Source organism: Peromyscus maniculatus, chromosome 7 (genome assembly GCF_049852395.1).
Source record: "Peromyscus maniculatus bairdii isolate BWxNUB_F1_BW_parent chromosome 7, HU_Pman_BW_mat_3.1, whole genome shotgun sequence".
Classification (NCBI taxonomy): domain Eukaryota; kingdom Metazoa; phylum Chordata; class Mammalia; order Rodentia; family Cricetidae; genus Peromyscus; species Peromyscus maniculatus.
Genome location: NC_134858.1, coordinates 98,206,658 through 98,231,650, shown reverse-complemented (window position 1 = coordinate 98,231,650; position 24,993 = coordinate 98,206,658). Strand labels below are relative to the sequence as shown.

The 24,993-nt window shown below is 42.1% G+C and overlaps 2 protein-coding genes and 1 long non-coding RNA gene across 12 annotated transcripts in view; 2 read left to right on the top strand and 1 right to left on the bottom strand.

Annotated features, from left to right (window-relative positions):
- Slc35g2 (solute carrier family 35 member G2) overlaps positions 1-6,660 on the top strand; it is a 22,998-nt gene extending 16,338 nt beyond the window's left edge. For all 3 annotated transcript variants that reach the window (XM_076576910.1, XM_006975131.4, XM_076576909.1), the window contains exon 2: positions 5,392-6,660. In XM_076576910.1, coding sequence (XP_076433025.1) covers positions 5,410-6,648 — 1,239 coding nt within the window. In that variant the 5' untranslated portion in view covers positions 5,392-5,409 and the 3' untranslated portion in view covers positions 6,649-6,660. The remainder of the gene's footprint in view (positions 1-5,391) is intronic.
- LOC107401026 (uncharacterized) overlaps positions 1-13,554 on the bottom strand; it is a 24,172-nt gene extending 10,618 nt beyond the window's left edge. For 2 of the 3 annotated variants that reach the window (XR_013052903.1, XR_013052904.1), the window contains exons 1-3: positions 13,414-13,554; positions 10,475-10,554; positions 1,831-1,940 (exon numbers count right to left, since the gene is read on the bottom strand). This is a non-coding gene — a long non-coding RNA (uncharacterized LOC107401026). Of the gene's footprint in view, positions 1-1,830; positions 1,941-10,474; positions 10,555-13,176 lie in introns of all 3 variants that reach the window. The other variant, XR_013052905.1, reaches the window with a different exon arrangement.
- Positions 13,555-13,593: 39 nt separating this feature from the next.
- Nck1 (NCK adaptor protein 1) overlaps positions 13,594-24,993 on the top strand; it is a 67,101-nt gene continuing 55,701 nt past the window's right edge. Inside the window, exon 1 of one of the 6 annotated variants that reach the window (XM_015994047.3) lies at positions 13,594-13,709. The gene's annotated coding sequence lies outside the window, so the exon portion shown is untranslated. Of the gene's footprint in view, positions 13,743-13,847; positions 14,065-24,993 lie in introns of those variants that run through there. The other 5 variants (XM_006975132.4, XM_076576911.1, XM_076576912.1 and 2 more) reach the window with 5 other exon arrangements.

Here is a 24,993-nt window from a genome sequence, read left to right as displayed (position 1 = left end):
GCAACTGTACCTAGTTGGAATTCATCCTTTAAAACCCCCCAAATGACGTTTTAGCATAAATATGTAAAATAAGCTATTATTTTGTTATGTTCACAAATTGTGTACAAATTCACTAGGGTCTAGACAATTTAAAGCCCAGTCTTTTCTCTGATTCCTGGTCACCATGATATAGGCTGCTTTGCTCTACCATATATATCCTCCCTGCCCTGTTGGACTGAACCCTTGGAAACCAGAGCCAGATAGAAAATTGTCTGCCAGGACATGAATACTGTGTGGGAGATACAAATGACCCTACATTGTAGAGACTGGCTAGATGTGAGCCCTGCCCCTGAGAGCATTTCTGAGGAAGCTGACCAGTGGGACAAATGTCTTTAGGGACACTGGGCAAATCATCATACCTGGGATGCACATTAGCAGTGTCCCCATATACACCTCTACTACTACTTGGTTCTTACCTCTTGGTCACTTCTGATGGGAGACATGTTGGACAATGCCATCTACTATTTGGAGTTCACCTGAGCTTCCAGCCCTGCATTCACAGAGCTGGAGATGATGCTGAGGTTGCCAGAGCACTTCCTATTCCACCCAGCAAGCAGGTGGTGCCCGCAGCGACAAATGCCTTCTCATACAGGGGCTAAGTAGAGAAGGAGAAGTAAAGCCCTGTGCTGGGTTTGACTATACATCCTAGCACTTAGTAGCCTGAGGCAGGAAGGAGGATTATCACAAGAGGACTAGCCTGGGCTATAGGAGACCCTATCTCAAAACACACACACACACACACACACACACACACACACACACACACACACACACAGAGAGAGAGAGAGAGAGAGAGAGAGTCAATATGTATTAGTACACACACACATACACATATCAATCTAAAATTGTGTCTGTTTTACTCTTCAAAACTTAAAATGTAGAAAATAGTTACTTCTGGCTAGTATAAAAAGTACTAAGAAATTAAGCAGCCACTTTTTAATGTGGATTTAATGAAGTGTCATCATAATTCTGGTGACAACTCTGAAGTATTTTGAAGTACCTTATATATTTCACAAAGCTGATTCCAAGATATTAGCATTTCTTGATTATTGTTCTTAAGCAAACTCAAGGTATATCTTATTCTAGGCCCAAGTTTGAAAATTAAAAAAAAGGCTACTGGTCAGTAGTTTTTATAAAGCATTATAAGCCCTTGTTTCCAACCTTTCAGTGAACCCCTTTGTCCTCAGTCATTCACTCCAGACTCACTACCACTTCCTTGTGGGTTTCTCTCTCTTTCTAATTCTCCTCTTTTCCTCTCCCTCCTCCTCCCTCTCTTCTTCTTTTTCTGGTAAGTGATTTGGGATGAACTATACCTAATAAAGATGTATGAACAACAGGGGCTCAGAGCCTTTAAAAAACAATGGCATCTCAATTTAGTTGTGCCTTCTCACTCACCAGTTGGAAATATGCCTAGAAAGGACATTTTAATTGCCCCTTGCTTTTTGATCACAGAGAAAATAGTTGGAAAGGGTGAGCAGTGATGGGTCCAGTCACTGTTTAGAATGGCAAAGAAATGTGAGTCTCTTAGGGCCAAGTAAATACAGTTGGTTTTTGTCCACAACAGCAAGAAGGTCAAACGTCAAAAATTGGCAAACTGTACGCCTGGCAGTACAAACATCTCCCATTACAAAGATCTGTGTATTGAGGACCTTTGGAACTGACCTGAGAAAAGGCATGCCTGCAACCTCAAGGATATAAACAAAGAGACAAAAATATTGACAGAAACAATTCAAAGGATCAGAGTGTGAAACTCAGGACCACCAAGGCAATTATCAGAAGGAAATGACTTACCTAATATGAAGCTTGATATTGTGCCTGAAGTCTATAGATGAGAGGTGATCAGGGAGGGGAGATTTACGATCGAGTTGGAAACCCATGAATACGGATTAAAGCTGTGCTGTCTGTGGACAATAATGAAAAGTAGTTCATGGGCAGGTTGGAACTTTAAGGGCATCAAATATTTGGATCTTTGAAATCACAAAATGACTAAGCATCATTTAGACATTCACCTCATTAGGTTAGCCCCCAACTCCATAAAGCCACACACTCTTTAAATTAAGTTAAATTTGACTGATTTGGATTTTTTCTCTCTTTTTTGAGACAAGGTCTTGGGCTGGCCTTGAACACCCTGTGTATCTGAGGCTGGTCCCGAATTGATTGATGTTCCTGCCTTTATCTCTCAAGTGCTGGGTTACAGGGTTGCATAACACCTGGTTTAAGGGTTTTTAATCACATCTACAAAATCTACTCATGGCATCATTTAGATTTGTGTTTGACTAAATAAGTGAGGTCTGTAGTTCAGCTTGGCCTACTTTATACATCAATAGGCTACTAGACAAGAGGAGCCAGTGCACGACATGTGCCCTTTCATTTTCCTTCCTCTCTGTGCCGTATACTAGAGAAGCTACAGCCCAAAGATGGGACCAAAGCAAAGAAGATAAACCTTCCTTTACAGTTTTTAAAACATTTATTTATGGTATGTGGGTGCATGCATGGGCACACATGTGCCATGGCATGTGCGTGGAAGTCAGAGGACAGTTTTCAGGATTCAGTTCTTTCCTTCTACCATGTGAGGTCCAGGGATTGAACTCAGATCATCGGCCTCTTTAGAGTACACCCTTGGTCACTGAGCCTTGGCTATCTTGACAGCCTAATAAACCCTTCTACAGCCCCCAAAGGGAGAGAACAGGAGGAATAAAATAGCAAGCTACTCTCACCCCCTAATCATGTCTCCGGAGCTGTAGATTTGGCCGGTAGCAGTAAGCTTTGAATGAATATAAGGTAAAATTTTAATGATAGCAGCAAATGGGAAGTTATGGAATGTAAAATTTCATTAAGATAATTACTGGCCATCAAGGAAAGGAGAATTGGCATAGTTAAATTGGGTACAGTAACTAGGAACATAAAACTCCAGCGCTGAGCCAAGCAGGAAGCAACATGATTACATTATACAAATTAGATTAGAAGAGCTGCAATTGTTTAGATGAAGAAGTGTCTGGAGAAGTCAGAGAAGGCTTGCTCCTAAAGACAGACTTTGAATTAGGTCCTAACTGACAATCGGTATTCAGAACACTGGAGCAGAGGAGACACTAGTGGAATGAAAGCTTGGGAAATGATTTCTTACATACATGGTACAAGGTCATGGAGATACCACACAGACTCCTGGAGCAAAGTGTAGATGCCAAGGGGCTGAGTGCAGACTAGGGCCATGCTAAGCAGGGTCTCAAGTGCCTGGCAGAGAAACTAATTTAACCTTTCTTTTTTGTTTTTGAGACAGCATCTCATGTGGCCCAGGCTAGCCTCAAACCCACTCACTATGTAGCTGAGGATGGCCTTTACTTCCTGGTCTTCCTGCCTCTACCTCCTAAGTGTTGGGATTACAGCGCGAACTGGGTTAGTTGATATTGATAGTGTAGGCAGGAGGTCTGTAGAGAACGCTTGGTTCTTGGATGGGGAAAACTTGGAGGAAAGTTTTGTTCTTCATCTTTTAGAGACAGATTAATGTGACAACAGGATAACACACATGGGATTTAGAGGAGGGCAGACAGGATGCCAGGGTAATGTTCTAGTCTGGAACTCACACTGGCTTCTTCTAGAATAATGACACTAACATGGAATTAGAGAAAAAAGAAATATCCAAGAAATATTTCAAAGATAAAGACAGTAAGAATGAACCAATTTGGAGTGTGATGGCCAAAAGGAGAATTCAGAGTATTCCTTGATTTCTAGCTTGGGGATCTGGAGGGACTGTGAGATCACCAACATAAGTGAGGGAGCTGGGGAGAAAGCTCCTTCTTGGAGATTGAGACTGTGACTGAGTTCAAGGTCATTGAAGCTAAAGACACAATTTTAAAATAGAAATGGCTAGAAGTGAGAAATAAATAGTGGGGTTTCTTGAGATTGGTATGCTGGAGAGACTGCAGGAAGAGGCTGGTTAGGTCTGGAGGGTCTGGAGGCATGGTTTGTATTTTCCATGAATGTTTCCAGTGGAAAAGGACTTTCGGAAGAGGGAGTAACAGAACATCTGGAAAGCCAGATGGTGTCAAAAAAACAGAACTGGCTTTGATTCTGGGGTCATGGTTTACGTCCTGGAATTGATGAATTTGGGCAAGGATTTGGGGAATCATGAGGAAAGAAGATTCCTCTTTTCTCCTTTGTTCTTCCCTTTAGGGTGGAGAACTGCGGGGGCTCCACCTGTCTGTTAAGGTATATTGCCAGATCATCTAAAAGATGGTGGAAGAAAAGAATCACTGAGAAGGAAAAGGAAATTGTTCAAAGAAAGACAGGAAGGCAGGCTGAGTGAGAAAGAGTAACACTGTAAAAGATACCCAGTGTTTCATAGGATAATTATAGGTGAAAACAGCCAAACTTACTGCTAACATTTATTGAGAGTTTACTATATATACTTCTGTGGAAAATTCTTTATATTTAGTATTTCTTTAATCCTTACTTTGAAAGATGCTTAATATTTTTCCTGACCAACAGCATATCATAATACCAAGTGCTGGGATTATAGCTATGTGTCACTTGGCTTAGATTCTGTTATTATGTAGAATTACGTAAAATATTTTGGGGGACTGATGAGAAGTTCAGTGGTTAAAAGCACTTCCTGCTCTTTCAGTTTGGGTCCTAGCATCCATGTTGGGTGGCTCACAATAACCTACAACTCCAATTCCAGGAAATTCAACTTCCTTTTCTGGCCTGTGAGGATACCTGCATATACCCACCTACACACACACACACACACACACACACACACACACACACACACACACACACAGACACACACACACACACACATCTTTAAAATACTTTGGATTTATATATTTACAATTTTAGAGCATAGACAAATGGACACAATAAAAAGGCAAGGTATGATTGATGTGGCTTTTTATTTTTTGTGTTTTTCTTTTAAGATGGGTAGAAATGAGAAGATGGGAAAATATCAGTGTGTCATGTAAAAATGAGGCATAAAGCTGAAAGAGACAAGCTGGGTCTGTGGTATATGCCTCTAATCCTAGCAGTGGGGAGTTGGAGGCAGAGGATCAGGAGTTCCTATTTCAAAAAAAAACCAATTAATCAAGCAAACAAAAGAGCTAAGTAAGAACAAATACAGGGAGACATTGGAACAGGTTTACAATAGGAGTGATAAGAGGGTGGAAAATTCCATTGGGTTTCATATATATGATAATGCATACGCCAGATCAAATTTCCTACTAAGTTTTCTTTCCAGATTCCTGTTATAATCTCTACCTTCCATCATTGAAATAGTATATCTATATATATATGTAAAATAGTAATGTGGTTTTCAATGCAATAAACATGTATATTTTCCTTTTTTTCTTTAAATAGAATTTATTATCTGAAGAAATGGATACTTCTCCATCCAAAAAATATCCAGTTAAAAAACGGGTGAAAATACATCCCAACACAGTCATGGTGAAATATACCTCTCATTATCCCCAACCTGGGGACGACAGGTATGAGGAAATCAATGAAGACTATGGCAAATTTATGGAAGAAAATCCGAAGAAAAGTCTGCTGAGTGAAATGAAGAGAAAAGGAAGAACTTTGTTTGGAACCATGGACACTCAGCCTCCACTAACAGAAGACTCAAGAGCCAGTGGGATGACACAATTCCAGAGCTTTGCAGAAAAAAACATTTTTCAGTCCCGAAAAATGTGGATAGTGCTGTTTGGATCTGCCTTGGCTCATGGCTGCGTGGCTCTCATCACTAGGCTCGTTTCTGATCGTTCTAAAGTTCCATCTCTAGAACTGATTTTTATCCGTTCTGTCTTGCAGGTCTTATCGGTGTTAGTTGTGTGTTATTACCAGGAAGCTCCTTTTGGACCCAGCGGATACAGATTACGACTTTTCTTTTATGGTGTATGCAATGTTATTTCTATCACCTGTGCTTATACCTCCTTCTCAATAGTTCCTCCCAGCAATGGGACCACGATGTGGAGAGCTACAACCACAGTTTTCAGCGCCATCTTAGCATTTTTACTTGTAGATGAGAAAATGGCTTACGTTGACATGGCTACAGTGGTCTGCAGTATCTTAGGCGTTTGTCTTGTCATGATTCCCAATATCGTTGATGAAGACAGCTCTTTGTTAAATGCCTGGAAAGAAGCCTTTGGGTACACTATGACTGTGATGGCCGGACTGACCACCGCTCTTTCTATGATCGTGTACCGATCCATCAGGGAGAAGATCAGCATGTGGACTGCACTGTTTACCTTTGGCTGGACTGGAACAGTCTGGGGAATTTCAACTATGTTTGTTCTTCAAGAACCGATTATCCCTTTAGATGGAGAAACATGGAGCTATCTTATTGCTATATGCATCTGTTCTACTGTAGCATTCTTAGGAGTTTATTATGCCTTAGACAAATTCCACCCAGCTTTGGTCAGCACAGTACAGCACCTGGAGATTGTGGTAGCTATGGTCTTACAGCTTCTAGTGTTACACATATTTCCTAGTGTTTACGATGTTTTTGGAGGGGTGATCATTATGATTAGTGTATTTGTCCTTGCTGGCTATAAACTGTATTGGAGGAATGTAAGGAGGGAAGATTATCAGGAAATACTGGACTCTCCCATTAAATGAATACCAGGTTATTATTATCTTGTTAATGTCTAGTTACTAACATGTACATTGCCATTTTAATATTTACCTGTAGATGTCTTTTGTGTTATATAATTGATAGAGTGCTATATTGATAGAGTGCTATATAGTATAAATAATTATGCAGATGCAGAAAAATATTCCAGACTAATATATTAAAGCATAAATATTAAATAGATAAAATATGTCATGAGGTTGGTGTCTTTATAATTATTAATAAAATGTAATTGTGGTAGAAGAGTATCATTCTCCATCACCAAAGACACAAGACTAGGAGTCTCAGATTGAATTTCTGTGGTTATAAACTTCCAAAACTTGAAAAATGTTTTTGTTTTGAGAAAGGGTCTTTCTATGTAATTCTGGCTGTCCTGGAACTTGCTATGTAGACCAGACTGGTCTTGAACTCATAGACCTGCCTGCTTCTGTCTCCTGAGTGTTGGCATTAAAGGTGAGAGCCGCTACACCTGGGAAAAAATGTTTATTTTATTTTATTTTATTTTTTGAGATGGGTTTTCTCTGTGTAGCCTTGGCTGTCCTGATAGACCAGGCTGGTCTCAAACTCACAGAGATCATCCTGCCTTTGCCTCCTGAGTGCTGGGATTAAAGGCATGCACCACCACCACCACCACCACCACCACCCAGATGAAAAAAAGGTTTATTCTTAATGTTCTACAAATGTGCAACAAACATCCTTCAATATTTAAAAATATTCATGAAAATTACACTATAGGATAAAATGTTGGACACCTAGCAACAGTCCATTTTTCTACTAAAAATCTAAAGGCTTTGAGTTGAGATGAATAAGGGGAGTAAGGAAAAGCTGGATTTTCAGTAACAGGGAGTCTAAACATTAGAATGGAAAGTTTGTCGTCCCATAGTGGGCCACATTAGGCAATACATAGGGAATGAGAGTAGAGTATACAGAATTCTCACCTATTGTATATAATCCATAATCCAGACCATTCTGTGTCTGATGATATGAGAGCTAATGTTTGGACAGTCTCCGTATCCTTATTTATGCAAGTCTTTTTTCATAGCTGCTCCTGTTTATGATTCTATGTAAATATGTATGTAAGTAAAGCAGACATGACACACTCCTAAAAACAAAAATCAAACCACAACAACAAAACCTCACACTGACATGTCTATTGCAGTGGTGAACACAAAGCAGATGTGGTCACTTGCACAAGACCTGCACAACATGAAGCAAGGCACAATTTCAGCATAGAAGGGTGGGGGACTCTCCAGGACCTACGCCTTACTGAGTTATTGGTGGCTGATACCTGCTGGGGGAGGGAGAATAATTGTTTGAGGCTCTTCCTACTGGTGTATTATTGTGTTCCAGTGCCCCCACCCCACACTACATATGGACAGCACTAATTGGATTTAGTAGGTTATAAAAAAACATTTCCAAGCCGGGCGGTGGTAGCGCACGCCTTTAATCCCAGCATTCGGGAGGCAGAGCCAGGCGGATCTCTGTGAGTTCGAGGCCAGCCTGGTCTCCAAAGCGAGTTCCAGGACAGGCGCAAAGCTACACAGAGAAACCCTGTCTCGAAAAACCAAAAAACAAAACAAAACAAAACAAAACAAAAAAACATTTCCAGTGCTATACAGAGAAATTTTGCCTTGAAAAACCAAAAAAAAAAAAAAAAAAAAAAGGTCATTAGTTGGGCGGGGGACATATGTTGAGGGGGCAAACAGGCATATGGGGAGAGTTAGAGGAGGGAAATGGGATTGGGTATGATCATATTTCATTGTATACATGTATGAAATTCTCAAGAACAAGAAAAATTAAAATGAAACCATTTTTTAACACACTAGCAGTAATCATGATATAGTAGAAAATTGACATGGTATCCTGAGACTCTCCTCAAAAGGGCCTTTAGGTCCATAAAAGCTACAAGGTAGCATTAATTTGAGTCTAATTTGGGCCATTATTGATTCTTCACAAGTACATGTTGATGTGATACAGATTATTAAGGTGTTGTCTCTTAGCTCCCAACTCACCCCCACACATTTCATTTTGTTGATGCTTGCTAGTATTTCCCACAGGGTTTTGCCTACAAAGGATTGAGGAGCTGAGCCTGGTAGCATAGGGTTGTGATTCTAGTTACTTGGGAGGCTGAGGCAGGTGGATCACAAGTTCAAGGTTAGCTTTGGCAACTTAGACCTGTTTTCAAAAGTGGGGTAGCTACTGGGGGTATAGCTCAGTGGCAGAGCACCTACCTACTATGTAGCAAGCTGCTGTAGATTCAACCCCAAGTCCTGCAAATAAGTAAGTAAGTAAACAAACAAACAAACAAATACACGAGAAAGCAAAAAGTTAAGAGAGGAAGGTTAGAAGGCAGAAAGAGAAGGGACTTTCCTCTCTCTATTTGCCTTTAGCATGTTGCTCTTTCACCCCACAATCAGCAAGGATTAATGCTATCCTTAAGTTACCTTTGACATTATTCCTTCCTATCACATCATTTTGCCCACAACATCGTCCCCTTTGAGCAGTAGCAGGGCCAGCTGCAGAGCTTCCTCCTGGAGGTCTGAGCTATATCCCAGCTGGGCCATGCTTCTGTGCTTCTGAAATCCTATAGTACAAACCTGATACACTCTTTTGCTAGCCCTAGGGGTGGTAGTTGATCCATGAAGCACAATCTCTTTTGGGTTAGCTCAGTGCTCAGTGTCCCTGGCCTTCCATACCTGACCTTTTTTTTTGGGGTGGGGGAGTCTGTTTGAGACAGGGTCTCACTATATACCCCCAGATGGCTTTGAACTTGGGGTGGTCCTTCCTGTTATCTGCCTCTCCAATGATGGTATGACAGGCATGAAGCACCAAACCTGATTTCAGATTTTTCAGTCCATTAACACACAATACTAAATCTTCTCCATTGTGATATCTTGTGATTTCTGTTTTCCTGAGTAAAGGGCCCCAATCATCTTCAAAAAATCCAAAGATACTAATAAGATACCTAGCTTTGGGAAAATGTCAACATTTAGATCTTCTGTGATTACTAGACATTAGTTAACAATAGACGTTATGCAACCTGAGCCAGGCATGGAGGTATAAACCTTTTATCTTAGCTTCTTAGCTAAGGCAGGATGCACCTAAATTTGAGTACAGCTTGGGTAATTTAGCAAGATCTTATGAACAAATTTTAAAAAGTCAAAAAGGCTGGGTATATAGCCTGTTGATGGAATGCTTGGACAGCATACATGAAGTCTTGGGTGCAAGCTGCAATGGATGTGCATGGACATAAACACACACACAGCAAATGAAAGCACAGAAAGAGGATTTGGAGGGACGGTGGTGCAGAGTGGCATGGAGAGAATAGAGACTTACTAAGAAGTATAGCATAAAGTTGATTCAAGATAGAAAATAAACACCAGCGACTCAGAAATCTGAAACTAGATGAATGCCTGGCAGGATATATAGAAAAAGACATCTAGAAACAGTGCATCTTTGCTGATAACGATGAAGTTATAGATCTTAAAAATAACCAGAGCAAAAAGACAAAACACACAGAAAAGCAATGATGAACTACAGCGTCAGTGAGATGGCTCAATGGATAAGGGCTCTTGCCACCAATCCTAACGGCCCAAGGTGAATCCTTGGATTCACATGGTGGAATGAGAAAACCAACTCTACACATGCATGTGTACACCCACACACCCTAAATAAATAAATAAATAAATAAATAAATAAATAAATAAATAAATAAATGCTAATGTCTTAGTTAAGGTGTTTATTGCTGTGAAGAGACACCCTGATCACAGCAGCTCTCATAAAGAAAACATTTAATTGAGGTGACTCACTTACAGTTTTAGAAGTTCAGTGCATTATCATCATGACGGGAACATGGAGGCCCATAGGCAGATGTGGTGCTGGTCCTGAGAGTGCTATCGATGGAGGCAACAGGAAGTCAACTGAGACACTGGTCAGTATCCTGAGCATAGGAAACCTCAGAGCCCACCCCTACAGTGATACACTTGTTCTAACAAGGCCATACCCACTCCAACCAAGCCAGACCTTATGGGATTAGCGCCACTCCCTATGGGATTATGGAAGCCAATTACATTCAAACTACCACAGTTAATAAATAAAAGATTTCAAGAATTGCAACTCGGGGTTGGAGAGATGATTCCTCCATTCAGAACACTTGTTGCTCTTTCAGAGAACCAGGCTGGGTTCCTAGCACACATAAGGCAGCTTACAACTGCCTGTTAGTCCAGTTCCAAGGGTTCTGATGCCCCCTTCTGGTTTCTGATGGAACTGCAGGCACACAGTGCACTTACATACGTGTAAACAAAACACTCAACACACATAAAAGAAAGTTTTTAAAAATAAATCGCAGCTTGCTCCTCAGAAGAAGCAATGAAGACCAGAAATCGTCAGTATGACCGTTAAAGTACTGAAAAAAAAAAAAAAACAAGCAACAACTCTCTAGTGACTTCTCAATGCTTATAGGATAAACGCTAGGGTCCTCTGCTTTTACAACATATCACTTACATTCTAGCCATCATCTGCTCCACCAATATGCTACAATCGCTTAATGTCTTTATATTATGTAACCCCCCCAATCCTTCTTTTTGCCTGAACAGTCTTACTACACATTTCCCCTCTCACAGTGGCTTAATGCCTCTGTTCCTAGATACAACTGTTGTTGTGTTTGGCATATTAATAATACAGGTTGGTTTAAATCTCCATATCTGACACTGGTATGGACTCTTAAGATATCCAGTGTCTATTGTAGCACCTACCATACAAAGTGTACTTTTCCTGTAGTAGCATAACCATAAAAAAATCCAGAAACAGCCGGGCGTTGGCGGCGGCGCACGCCTTTAATCCCAGCACTCGGGAGGCAGAGGCAGGCGGATCTCTGTGAGTTCGAGGCCAGCCTGGGCTACCAAGTGAGTTCCAGGAAAGGCGCAAAGCTACACAGAGAAACCCTGTCTTGAAAAACAAAAAACAAAACAAAAACAAAAAAAAAAACAAATCCAGAAATTAAATTTAGTTAGTAGAGCCAACTACTTTCTACATGTCAATATCAAGCCTGTGATAACTTCTTGCTAGCAGATAGGTAGGGCTTTGTTCCCCCTACAAATTCTTGTCTGATAGGGACACTAAACTATAGCATTTTAACAATAAGCTGTCAATAGTTTCCTAGGAAAGGCCTTAAGTTATGGAGGGTTCCTATTTCCTTTCTTTATCACCCTAAATCTCCTCCTTTGGTGTTAATGGGAGTGAGCTGCCTGTATGGTTTTTGTTTCCTTTTGAGACAAAGTTGTTCTACATAGCCCTGGCTGTCCTGGAATTTGCTACATAGATCAGGTTGTCTTGAACTTCCCAAAACTTGAATCTGCCTTTACCTCTCCAGTGCTAAGACAAAAGGTGTGGTGTTTTGTATGTTTCTCTTTTGTTTGTTTGTTTTCATTTTTCGAGACAGAGTTTCTCTGTGTAACAGTCCTGGCTATCCTGGAACTCGATTTGTAGACCAGGCTGGCTTGGAACTCACAGAGATCTGCCTGCCTCTGCCTCCCAAGTGCTGGGATTAAAGGCATGTACCACCAGTGCCCAGCTTTGTATATTTTTTAATATAAATTTCGCATTACTTACTTTTGATACTATCAATAGAATGTAGGCAGAGTATCCTTTGCCCAGTTTTATGGTCTATTTTTCTCAACTAAACTCAGGCTAAGAAGGGGCCACAAGTAATTTGTAGTTTACCTAAGGCAGGCGAACCCATGTATCCTTCAACATGCAATTAAGTTAAATGCAGAAAAGTGACTATTTAGGACTTACAGGTAGGGTTTGTATTACAGTGCAAAGACGGAGTTGAAGAGATGGTTCAGTGATTAAGAGCACTGGTTGCTCTTCCAGGGGACCTGGGTTTGATTCCCAGCACCCACATGTGGTTTAAAACCACCTGTAACTCCAGTTCCAGAAGATCCTATACCCTCTTCTGGCCTCCAGGGGCACCAGGCATGCATATGCCACACAAATATACATAAAGGCAAAAACACTGGTACACAGAAAAAAATAAAAATAATTTTTTAAAAAGCGAAAGGAAGATGTACTAATGGCTTGATTATTGACGATGATGTGTTAGACATCGGGGGTTGGGGGTGGGATGAACGCTGTCACTGTTCCTCATTTAACAGACTTTGCAATCTAGGTATTCATGGGCGTAGTTACGCTGGAGGCAAAAACACGTTTCAGTGAAGTTACCTAACCTAGAGTGTTTCTTTGGGTGCCACACCTACACTAGGAAACAAAGATGGTTAGGAAACAGTCAGGCAGTTACGGGTGGCTGCAAGACTAGTTCGGAAGGAGAACCGATTTACAGATGCCTTGGCAGGTGGCTGGGGCTGCACCACTGCCATGCTCAGCCCAAGGGCAAAGGTAACTGTCCTTGCTGGCAGGGCTGGAAGCCGAGAGCGAAGGCTGCCCACACACCAGGGCACTCGGAAGTTCCTCAGACAGCTTATTTTGGCCGTGGTTTTAATGAACAAACATCTTACATTTTTTCTCCGAGGCTTATTATTATTTTTTCCTTTGTCGCTCCCTGTCCCTAAGAATCTGCAGCTGGTCGGCCCCTTCAGGTGCAGGAACCAGAGCAGTTTGGGCTGAACTCGGGGCCGACATTAGTGAGCGATTATAATGACAGGTTTCAGCAGCGCTGGGAGAGGCGGAAAGTAAGCAGCCACCGAGGAAGCTGGGGGAAGAACACCGCCGCCGACAGGCCCAGCATCCCTCACCTTCTCCGGTCTGAGCGCCGCGCAGTCTCAGCTCACCGAACCCTCAGCGCCGCGCTTGATTGACAGGCCAGCTCGTCCAATCCCGGAGCGGCGCCTTCCGCTGTGGCGTCAGGGGCGGGCCCCGGAGGCGATGGAGCCTATTAGATTGGGCGTGGAGCGGGTTTCCTGCCCGCACCGGCCCGCCCACCGGTTGCTCTCGCCCCGCCCCTCCCTGAGAGCTACGCGGCGGCGCAGCACAGGCCTCGTGCGGTAACGGCCTCCGGGCAGCCGCGGTGGCGTCCCGGTGCAGTCCTCAGGTGACGGGGGCCGCGGGCTCGGCGGAGGGGAAGGTGAGACGGCCCTGCCTGCGTGCCGACACGCACAGTCCTTCCGGCCCCCCCGGTCCGTCCGCGCTGTCTGTTAGTCTCGTCGCTTCCTCTTCCCCGGCGAAGTTAGCCCGGGGGCGCCGTCTGCCGGCGGCGGAGCGGAGGGGGCGGGGAGGCCGCTCGGTGGAGCTCGGGTGTCCGCGGTGCATCCCCGGTGACCCCGCGGCCTCTTCGCCGGAGCGGTGAACGCCGCTCGGGGAGGCGGGCAGGCAAGTGTGCGGCGCGTGCCTCGGCGCTCCCCCAGAAAGCCCTGTCGCGGTCTGCGGCGGTGTCCGAGGCCGGGAAGGTAGGGACGCGCGGGCTGGCAGGAAGGGCGCTCTCACCTCCAGCCGCCCGCGGGAGGAAGCCGGTCAGGGGGACATCCTCGGGGCACGCCCTGCCCTCCCCCCACCGCTCCGGAGCAGGAGAAATGGGGGCGGCCGGGGGGCTGTTGGGTTGGGGTAGGTCCAGGAAAAACAGCTTGCTGGCTTGCTTTTGTACCGTCGCGCACGGGTTTCCGCTCAAGTTGGGTTGAATGTTAACAGCCGGTGAAGCTGGGTTTTTGTTCATGGTTGCGGACCGTAACATCCTCGCTTGGTTAATGTCGAACCGAGCTGAAGTCACCCAAAGAAAATTCTGCCCCTTATGTTAGTTAGGTAAGAATCCTTAGGAGTTAGGGAAGAATGAGGTGAAGAAAACTTCTGACCCCATCTTGGGGTGGGGAGCAATGAGGATCAGTGTCCAGCCAAAACGGCTGAAGTTTTGCAAGAAGTGTTCGTTTTCAAAAGCTTAACTTTGATAGCATTATGATCAGCCTTAATGATTTCTTAAGCACCTAGAAATCCGTTGTTTGTTTTCAGCCTTTAGCGAAGTCACAAAATCAATGGAGAAATAGTCCAAGAAGAAAGTTTTGTTAGATAATTTTCAGTCTCGTTTTTAAATAGAAATTCTATTCACGTCTTGATAGCAAATCAAGGCATATGCATTGGTTGATTAGTACTTTTTTCATCGTGGCCACATTTGGTGCTTTCTCTAGGAAAACTGAACTGTAAGAATCGGCTAGAATATCTGTAAGTGTGCAGTATTCAGATCTCAGCTGTATGTATAAGTATTAGGTTCTAAAAGATTTGCCTCTCCCTCAAGCATTTTTTTTGTTGAGATTTTCCTAGTGCTTACAGAGTCATGTAAATAGTTGACACATTAACATAATGGTTTATTAAACACCGAGTGATTATTTTTGCTGCTAGTTTTCATATTTTGAGAACTTTCTTCCAGAGTTCACAGTTTGATGTGATTATTGTTATAAATAAATTTCTTTTCAGAAAAACTTGAAAAGAATGAATTAACCTGATAATACAGAAAAAAATGCATGTTTTCAATGACAGAAAATGATTATTTCACTAAGTAAAATTGAAGGAAACGCTTGTGATGTTACTGAACACTGAACGGTTTGGAGACAGCTGACAGGTCTAGATGATTCTCACTTTAACCTACCTCGGAAGTAGAACTTCAAAGTCTTCCCTTCAAAACCAATTCTATGCACTATCTTTCTTTGCTGATGTATTATGTAACATACTTTCAGTAACCCAGACATAAACCTTAACATTGGCCTATTTTTGCAGTCATTTTCTTAAAAAAAATTTCTTATCTTTGTATTCTTACACTGTTTTTAATTTCTAGCTCACTAGTTCTAACTGGGTTTTCTGCCTGGATGGCTCAAATATATTCTGCCTGTGCTGATCTTAAAATAATACTTTGAACATATTTTACACTATTTAGGAACCAGTAATATCTTTCATCTAGATTTCACAGTCTTTTAAAGATTTATTTTTATTTTATGTGTTTGAGTGTTTTGCCTACATATAAGTGTACCATGTGTTGTGGGTTCTGGGAACAGAACCTAGATCCTCTGAAAAGCTCTTTAACCACTGAGCCATCTGTCCAACCCCAGAAAAAAAATTCTCTGCAAATTACCAAAGTAGCAAAGTAAAATCCTTTAAACTTTCCTTTTTTCCTTCCTTAATTTCCTTCCTCCCTTCCCTGCCCCTCTCCTCTCCTGTCTCCTTTTCATTCTTTTAGTTTTGGGATCAGACCCAGGGCTTCTCATAAACCACTGAGATATAACATCAATCCAAAGTTTTATTTTTTAAAAAAATATTGGTTATTACATTTTTGTTTATCTTTGTGTGAGTGTGCATGTGTGTGGGCGTAACCTGTGCTTATGGCCCACAGACAGAGTCAGAGGACAGCTTGTGGGGGCAGTTCTCTCAGTCCACCACACTGGTCCCATGAATTGAACTCAGGTTGTCAGGCCTATAGTAGGTACTTTTACCTGGAGAGGCATCTCCACCACCCAGCCAGAGTTTTATTTTTTATATAATTAAAAAATTTTAAAGTATTACGTGTATGTGTGTATGTTGAGGGCATGATATGTGCACATGAGCACAGTTGCCTGAAAAGAGAGGCTAGAAGAGGGTGTCAGTCCCCTAGAGCTGGACTTACAGCCAATTATAAACCTCCTGATACAGGTGCTGGGAATCAAACTTGGTCCTTTGCAAGAGCGGTACTTGCATTTAACTGCTGGGCCATCTCTCCAGCCCCCAGAATTTTAATTTTGATTCATGAGTAAAGCTTGTCAAAAATTTCTATTACTTGTGTTGCTCTTTTTCTGTGAACTGTCTTTTTCTTTCTTTTTTTTTTTTTTTTGTCCCCCCTTCCTTTTCTAGTTAGCAGACAAAGTGATGGGTTTTGTGATGGCATTTGCATACTTATTTATTACTGTGCTTTTTCCTTAAACATTCCTTTTCCCCAACTGCCTTCTCTCTTTCCCTTGCTTTTTAATTTTATATGGATTTATGTTAATGATATCATGGAATGTTACTGTTGAAATACTGGAATCCAGTCTTTTATTTTTTAGATTGGGAAAGTAAAATCCATACAAAATAATCACTAAAATTCACACATCTTGATGTTGTGGCAGAGCTCAGACTCAAACTTCATCTCATTCAAATATCATGTATTCTTTATGGTACCATTCTATTACCTTGTATAATATATAGTATTTGCTTCATATTATTTGTTTTGTGTACTCCTTTTCATATGGATTCAACACTTATTTTGATGTGGGCTTTCAAACTATTGCTCTAATATTGTTTCTCAAGTTATGTTCTAATGAGATCTTTCATCTTCCTGACTCAGCTGTTGTTACTAATATTTTACTTTTTGGGGGGGCCTGCCACCCTGCACCCAAATAAATCACACACAGAGGCTTATTCTTATTATGAATGCCTGACCTTAGCTTGGCTTAGTTTCTTGCCAGCTTTCCTTAACTTAAATTATCCCATCTACCTTTTCCCTCTAGGTTTTTCCCTTTTCTTTCTTCTGTAAATCTTACTCTTACTCCACTCTGTGACTTGCTGGTTGTGTAGCTGGGTGGCTGGCCCCTGGAGTCCTCCCCTCTTTCTCATTCCTAAATCTTCCTTTTTAGATTTCTTCCTCTATATATTCTCTCTGCCTGCCAGCAATGCCTATCCTTTTTCCTGCCTTGCTATTGGTCAGTTCTTGATTAGACCATCAAGTGTTTTAGACAGGCACAGTAACACAGAGTTAAACAAATGCAACATAAACAAAAGTAACACACCTTAAAATATTCTACTAAATTTCCCCCTTTTTGTCTAAATAAAAATAAAGGTTTTAACTTTAACATAGTATAACTATGTACAAAAACAATTATCAAGTAGGAATTACATTTACAATAGTCTGTCCATTTGTAGTTAGCCCATTGAAAGAAAATAATACATTATCTATCCTGTCTTAGTGAATCTAAAGTTTTACACCTAACATACTTTCTATCATAACTAAGAAAAACTGCAACTATAACTATCTAGTCTTCAAAAAAAACAAAACAAAACAAACAAACAAACAAAAAAACTATCTAGTCTTCAACTCCATCAATGACCCAGAAGGATGTAATATTATCTAACAACAGAGACATTTGGCTGCCTGGACAGTCACTCAAAGTTCTTCTGCAACACTGGGGCATCCATCTTCAGCCTACAGGCCTAGGGTATCTGGCAGACTTTTCTGTGAAGCAGGAATTTTGGACTGTCTTGCCTTGTTTTGGCAAAATTCAATTGTCTTTGTCCTGTGTGTCCCGTATGTCCAGTCTGCACAGTACATTGTCAGCAATCAAAGGCAAGGACAATTTCTTTGCCCAGTGGCTAACCTTACCACAAGGAAAGCAAACTCCATAAGGAGTTTCTTCAATACCCATCATCTCTGAAGTAAATTAGTGCGGCCAGGAGCAGATTTGTCTCATTGTCATGAAAAACTTTAAGTTAACAAAACATTTTAAATGCCATATTCTGTAGGTCTTTGAAAGGTTTGAAGACCATCTATATCTAAAATATATCTCTATATGATCTGGAAAGCATACCTATCTACAGATTTGATTGTTGTAAATGACTAGCCACTAACCTATGTTTCCTGATTATCTTATGTAGTTTATAATAACAAGTTTCAAAAACTAGAATTTTACCTTACATTTTTAAATAAACTGCATAGGTACAAGATCTTAAGCAAGAATAGATATATACAACATATTATAACAAAAATAACCTTAAATTTTTATCAATAAACAAGAGTAAAAACATATATACAGCATAACAAAAATAACTTTAAATTTGTATCTATAATCTATATTCTCCTAAATGATTACAAACACCCATAACCCACCAAATAACCCAAAACCACCCACACCCCCTACTCTTGGGAATGTGGGTGTAGTTTTCTCCATACTTCTCTCTGCTGTCTGGATGAAGTATCTTTAGGGTCCCAGAGAGAAAATTTGAGATAATGACTAAGTCTTGGGAAGACCAACAGTAACCTTTGCTAATAGATAACACCTGTCAAGTTTCAAGAGGTCTCACCTGATCAAACCTGATCCGTACTAACTCTGAAGGAATCCACAGCCTCTCATCTGTGGAAACAAAACTCCAAAGCATTTTTGATTTCTATTTGACAAATACGTTGTTTGACTTCTTTTTTAAAGTTAATGCATTTCTAAAATACCCAGATTAGTTGAATTTAGCAGTCCAGTTCACAATCCCATGTGTTCTAGCAGGTGTCTTTTGCTTCTCAACAGTCAAAAAAATTCAAAAATCAACACAAACAGGATCCAGACTCCCTGTGTATTTCCCATCTCTATGTGGCTTATTGGGTCGTGAAAGCCAAGTGTGAAACTTGCAGCTGGCTGGTCAGAGGTTTGTCTGACCAGGAACTGTGTTCAGTCTTCCTAGAGCTCTAGAATGCCAGTGCTTGCACTGCAGCAGGCATTATTTTTACTTAGTTTTTTGCTCCTACTTAACATACTAGCTGCTCAAGGGCTTATGGACCGGCAGAAACTGTCCGACCAAAACTCTTAAAGGAGCTGTATACCTTTTTTGTTGTTGTTCAGCTTTCTCAGGCTCTAGATGGATATTTGAGCCCCACATTGGGTGCCATAATGTTGTTACTGGTATTTTACTCTTTCTGGGAACCTGCCACCCAGCTCCCCAATAAATCACACACAGAGGCTTATTCTTATTATGAATGCCTGACCTTAGCTTGGCCTAGTTTCTTGCCAGCTTTCCTTAACTTAAATTATCCCATCTACCTTTTCCCTCTAGGTTTTTCCCTTTTCTTTCTTCTGTAAATCTTACTCTTACTCCACTCTGTGACTTGCTGGTTGTGTAGCTGGGTGGCTGGCCCCTGGAGTCCTCCTCCTCCTCTCTCTCTCTCATTCCTAAATCTTCCTTTCTAGATTTCTTCCTCTATATATTCTCTCTGCCTGCCAGCAATGCCTGTCCTTTTTCCTGCCTTGCTATTGGTCAGTTCTTTATTAGACCATCAAGTGTTTTAGACAGGCACAGTAACACAGAGTTAAACAAATGCAACATAAACAAAAGTAACACACCTTAAAATATTCTACTACAATTAATCTTTATCAGGAGAATGAACAAATGTAGAGAACAGAGGGTTTGCTTAACAGGCAGGTTGGATCGTCAGGACTGAAGGGAAAAAGAAAAAAAATGATTGGTTGCCTTATAGGTTTTACTGTTGGAATTTATTTTGCTTGATTTATTTGGCAAAAAGAATGACTCTTTGGGGGACTTTGAAAGGAGATTATAATGGTTTGGTAGAAGCTTGGAGGGCTTATCATGAAACTAAATGTAATGTGCTAGCTAAATGTTCTTTTGAGTGTTAAAACAGTAACACTTTCACATTGTTTGTCAAGACTCAGCAGTGCAATCTGCTTGTTAAGCACATTGTAAAAATCACTTTCCATTTTTTAGAGTTAGAGCTTGTGTGTGTGTGTGTGTGTGTGTGTGTGTGTGTGTGTGTGTGTGTTTAATTCTAAAGTTTGTTAAGAGAAGAGGTGTTGGGTCACCTTTAACAAGAGTTCATTGGTATAAGACAGCACAGAAAACTGCCAGGTAAAATTTCTCTGGGGAGATTGAGTCCTTTTTCTCTCCTCTCCTCTCCTCTCCTCTCCTCTCCTCTCCTCTCCTCTCCTCTCCTCTCCTCTCCTCTCCTCTCCTCTCCTCTCCTCTCCTCTCCTCTCCTCTCCTCTCCTCTCCCCTCCCCTCCCCTCCCCTCCCCTCCCCTCCCCTCCCCTCCCCTCCCCTCCCCTCCCCTCCCCTCCCCTCCCCTCCCCTCCCCTCCCCTCCCCTCCCCTCCCCTCCCCTCCCTCTCCCCTCCCCTCCCCTCCCCTCCCCTCCCTCTCCCCTCTCCTCCCCTCCCCTCCCCTCCCCTCCCCTCCCCTCCCCTCCCCTCCCCTCCCCTCCCTCTCCCCTCCCCTCCCCTCCCCTCCCCTCCCCTCCCCTCCCCTCCCCTCTCCTCCCCTCCCCTCCCCTCCCTTCTCCTCCCCTCCCCTCCCTCCTCCTCCTCCTCCTCCTCCTCCTCCTCCTCCTCCTCCTCCTCCTCCTCCTTCTTCTTCTCTCTCTCTCTCTCTCTCTCTCTCTCTCTCTCTCTCTCTCTCTCTTTTGGTGACAGGGTCTCACTCTGCAACCCAGGTTGATCTGGAACTTGCTAGGTAGATGAATCTGGCCTCAAACTCACAAAAGATCTTCCTGCCACTACCTCCCAAGTGCTAGGATTAAAGATGTATGCCACCAGGCCCCACTAAGTGCTTCCTTTTTTGATCTGAAACAGGTTAGAAGCTATTTTTTTCATTTATGTTTTGGTTGGTTAATATGGCTTGGTTTTTTTTTTTTTTTTTTTTTTTTTTTTTTTTAAATAAATTGCCAAATCACTGAACTCAGACTGAGGCAGGAGAATTGCAGATTTGAGGTCAGGCTACATAGAGTAGTCTTTTCTTAACAAGACAAAAACACTATTACAAGTTAAAAATATCTGTTGAAATGCTGATTTTTATGTGTTTTATTCCTGAAATCATCTTTAGTGATTGGCAAATTGGATATAAATGTGGTGTGGCGGTACACACCTTTTATCCCAGCACTCAGAGGCAGAGGCAAGTGGATCTCTGAGTTTGAGGCCAGCCTGGTCTACAAAATGAGTTTCCAGGACAGTCAAGGTTACACTGAGAAACCCTGTCTCAAAAAACCAAAGCATACCAAACCAAAACAAAACAAAAGGCATGGGTCATGTCAGCTTTTCTTCAGACAGATGAGTACGCCAGTAGGAATATGTGGAAAATTTGTTTCTTTCCTTCTGGTCTGTAGCTAAGGGTGATATTGGATTCCTGATCTGTCTCCAAGTCCCATAAGTGTGGACCATCTTTCCTTGTGTATTCAATTCTGGATCTCAGACTCAAGGCTTTGTTCATGCTGGACAGGCACTCTACCAACTGAGCTATATCACTAGTCTGGAAATTTTTTTAAGATTAGGTATGTCTTAGGGTTTTTATTGCTATGAAGAGACACCATGACCGCAGTAACTCTTATAAAAGAAAACATTTAATTGAGGTGGTGGCTTACAGTTTCAGAGGTTCAGTCCATTATCATCATGGTGGAGAGCATGGCAGCATGCAGGCTGAAGTGATGCTGGAGAAATAGCTGAGAGTCCTATATCTTGCAGTCAACAGGAAGTGGACTGGGTGGTATCCTGAGCATAGGAAACCTCAGAGCCCACCCCCACAGTGACACACTTCCTCCAACAAGGCCATACCCACTCCAACAAAGCCACACCTCCTAATAGTGACACTCCCTATGAGATTATGGGAGCCAATTTACATTCAGAATACCACAAGGTGCTTCTTACATGTTTTTTCTTTTGTTTAATCAGTCTTCCAAAACTTTTATCACATATTTCTAAATCATGTTGCTATGTAGAGCAACTCAAATAATTAAAACCTTCTGGCTCTATTGCAGAAAAATTTTAACAGGGCATTGGAAAATTTTCCTTGGGAAATGCTTCATTTTCAGCTACTACAAGATTTATTGATTGATTGATTGATTGATGTTTTTTCAGGACAGGGTTTCTCTGTGTAGCCCCGTCCTGGAACTTATTCTGTAGACCAGGCTAGTCTTGACTCAGAGATCCATCTGCCTCTGCCTCCCACAAGCTGGGATCAAAGGCATGCGCCACCACTGCCCGGCAGTTGTTTTTAACTCTTTAAAGTGATTTTTGATTATATATGTGCCATGTCCAAGTTTGCTTTCTATTGTTTTGATAAATACCGTGGTAACTTGGAGAGAAAGGGTTTATTTGGTTTACATGTCCTGACCACAGTTGATCATTGAGGAAGATCAGAACAAAAAAGTCATGCAGGAGCAGAGGCAGAAACCATGGAGGCCAGCTGCTACAGGCTTTTTCTCTATGGCTTGCTAATCTTGCTTTAATTTTTTTTTTTTAAATCAACTAATATCTGAATAGTTTTACTCCCTCCACCCTCAAATCTGTTTATTTTACTTTATATGTGTATGGATGTTTTGCTTGCCTGTATGTCTGTACACCATGTATATCCAATGTCCAAGGTGATCAGAAGAGGGAGTTGGATCTCTAGGAACTACAGACATTTGTGATCTGTCTTGTTGATGCTGGGAACTGAATCCAGGACCTGTGGAGAGCAGCCATTGCTTTTAACCATGGAACCATCTCTCTTTCCACCCCCTGTATTGGCTGGTTTTGTGTGTCAACTTGACACAGCTAGAGTCATCAGAGGAAGGAGCCTCAGTTGAGGAATTGCCTTGTTGAGATCCAGCTATAAGGCATCTTCTCAATGAATGACCAATGGGGGAGGGCCCAGCCTCTGACGGGTGGTGCCATCCCTGGGCTAGTGGTCCTGGGTTCTATAAGAAGGTGGACTGAGCAAACCAAGTGAAGCAAGCTAGTAAGCAGCACCCCTCTATGGCCTCTGTATCAGCTCCTGCCTCCAGGATCCTGTCCTGCTTGAGTTCCTGTCCTGACTTCCTTGAGTGGTGAACAGCAGGTCATGGTGTTTCATTGCAGCAATAGGAACCCTAACTAAGACACCCCCACCCCCACCTCCCACAATTTAACCCTTATTTTTATGTTTTTGGGTGTTTTGACTGTTTACTACATCCATGTAGTGCCTGCAGAGACCAGAAGAGGGCATCATATCACCTGGGACTGTAGTTACAGATGGTTCTTGCCACCATGTGGGTTCTGGAACCCAAATCTGAGTCATCTGGAAGAACAGTCAGTACTCTTAATGGTTAAGCCATCTCTCTAGCCCCTCATATCGCTTGCTTTCTTATACAGCCTGGGACCACCGAGGTGACTGTGCTCACAGTGGACTAGCCTCCCACATCAATCATTTATCAAGAAAATGTGCCGGGCGGTGGTGGTGCACGCCTTTAGTCCCAGTACTCAGGAGGCAGAGGCAGGCGGATCTCTGTGAGTTTGAGGCCAGCCTGGGCTACCAAGTGAGTTCCAGGAAAGGCACAAAACTACACATAGAAACCCTGTCTCGAAAAAGAAAAAGAAAAAAAAGAAAATGCTCACAGATGTGCCCACAGGCTAATTTGATAGAAGTGCTTCCTTTAATGAGGTTTCCTCTTCCCATTTGTGTCAAGTTGACCCAAACTAACCAACATTGTGTGTGCACGCATGTGCATGTGCATGCAATCTTTGCAGAGGCCAAAAGAGTATCAGATCTGCTGTAGCTGGAGTTACAGGCATCGTAAGCTACCTGATTTGTGTGCTGAGAACTGAACTTGTGCTTTGGCAGAAAAGGATGTGTGCTTAACTGATGAGGCATCTCTAGCCCCTCGTTTATTAAATGTTCTGTCCAGATATGTGTTTAGCAATGAGAGATCTTTTCTTTAAGGCTTCAGACCATTCTCTTTTCAAAAATTCTGCTTGTTTTTAATTAAAAATCCCAACTTAAAAAAAAAAAGTTTTTTTGAGAAGTATTTTTAAATTTGCCTCATATATATCTCAGGGAATTTTTATGTTGCTTAGATCAAGATATAGAACATTTCCTGTGCTTTTTAAGGCTCGCTTTTGCAACTTCCTAATCAATACCCTCTATACTGCTTCTGCTGTTAGGATCACTACCACCATAAGTTAATTTTTGCTTCCTCTTCAACTTAATGTAAATAGAAATACAATATATATATAGGTTTTTCGAGCAGGATTTCTCTGTGTAGTTTTTGGTGCCTGTCTTGGATCTGTACACCAGGCTGGCCTCGAACTCACAGGGATCTGCCTGACTCTGCCAACTATGTGCTGGGATTAAAGGCTTGTGCTACCCGGCCACAATATATATTGTTGTTTGCTGTGGGATGGTCTGTATGTCAAATTGCTCTGATTGGTCAATAAATAAAACACTGATTGGCCAGTGGCCAGGCAAGAAGTAGGTGGGACAAGGAGAGAGGAGAATTGTGGGAAGCAGAAGGCTGAGGCGGAGAGACACTGTAGCCGCCGCCATGACCAGCAGCATGTGAAGATGCCGGTAAGCCACCAGCCATGTGGCAAGGTATAGATTTATGGAAATGGATTAATTTAAGCTATAAGAACAGTTAGCAAGAAGCCTGCCACGGCCATACAGTTTATAAGTGATATAAGTGTCTGAGTGATTATTTTATAAGTGGATTGTGGGACTGCGGGTCTTGGGGAACCTGGAGAGAAGCCCTCCAGCAACAGTTGTTGGCTGCTTTTACATACTGTGCTTCTGAACTGTTGTATATGGGTGCTGGGAACCAAACTCGGGTCCTTTGGAAGAGCAGCAAACCCTTGTAACCACTCAGCATCTGTCAGCCTCTTTTTTGCA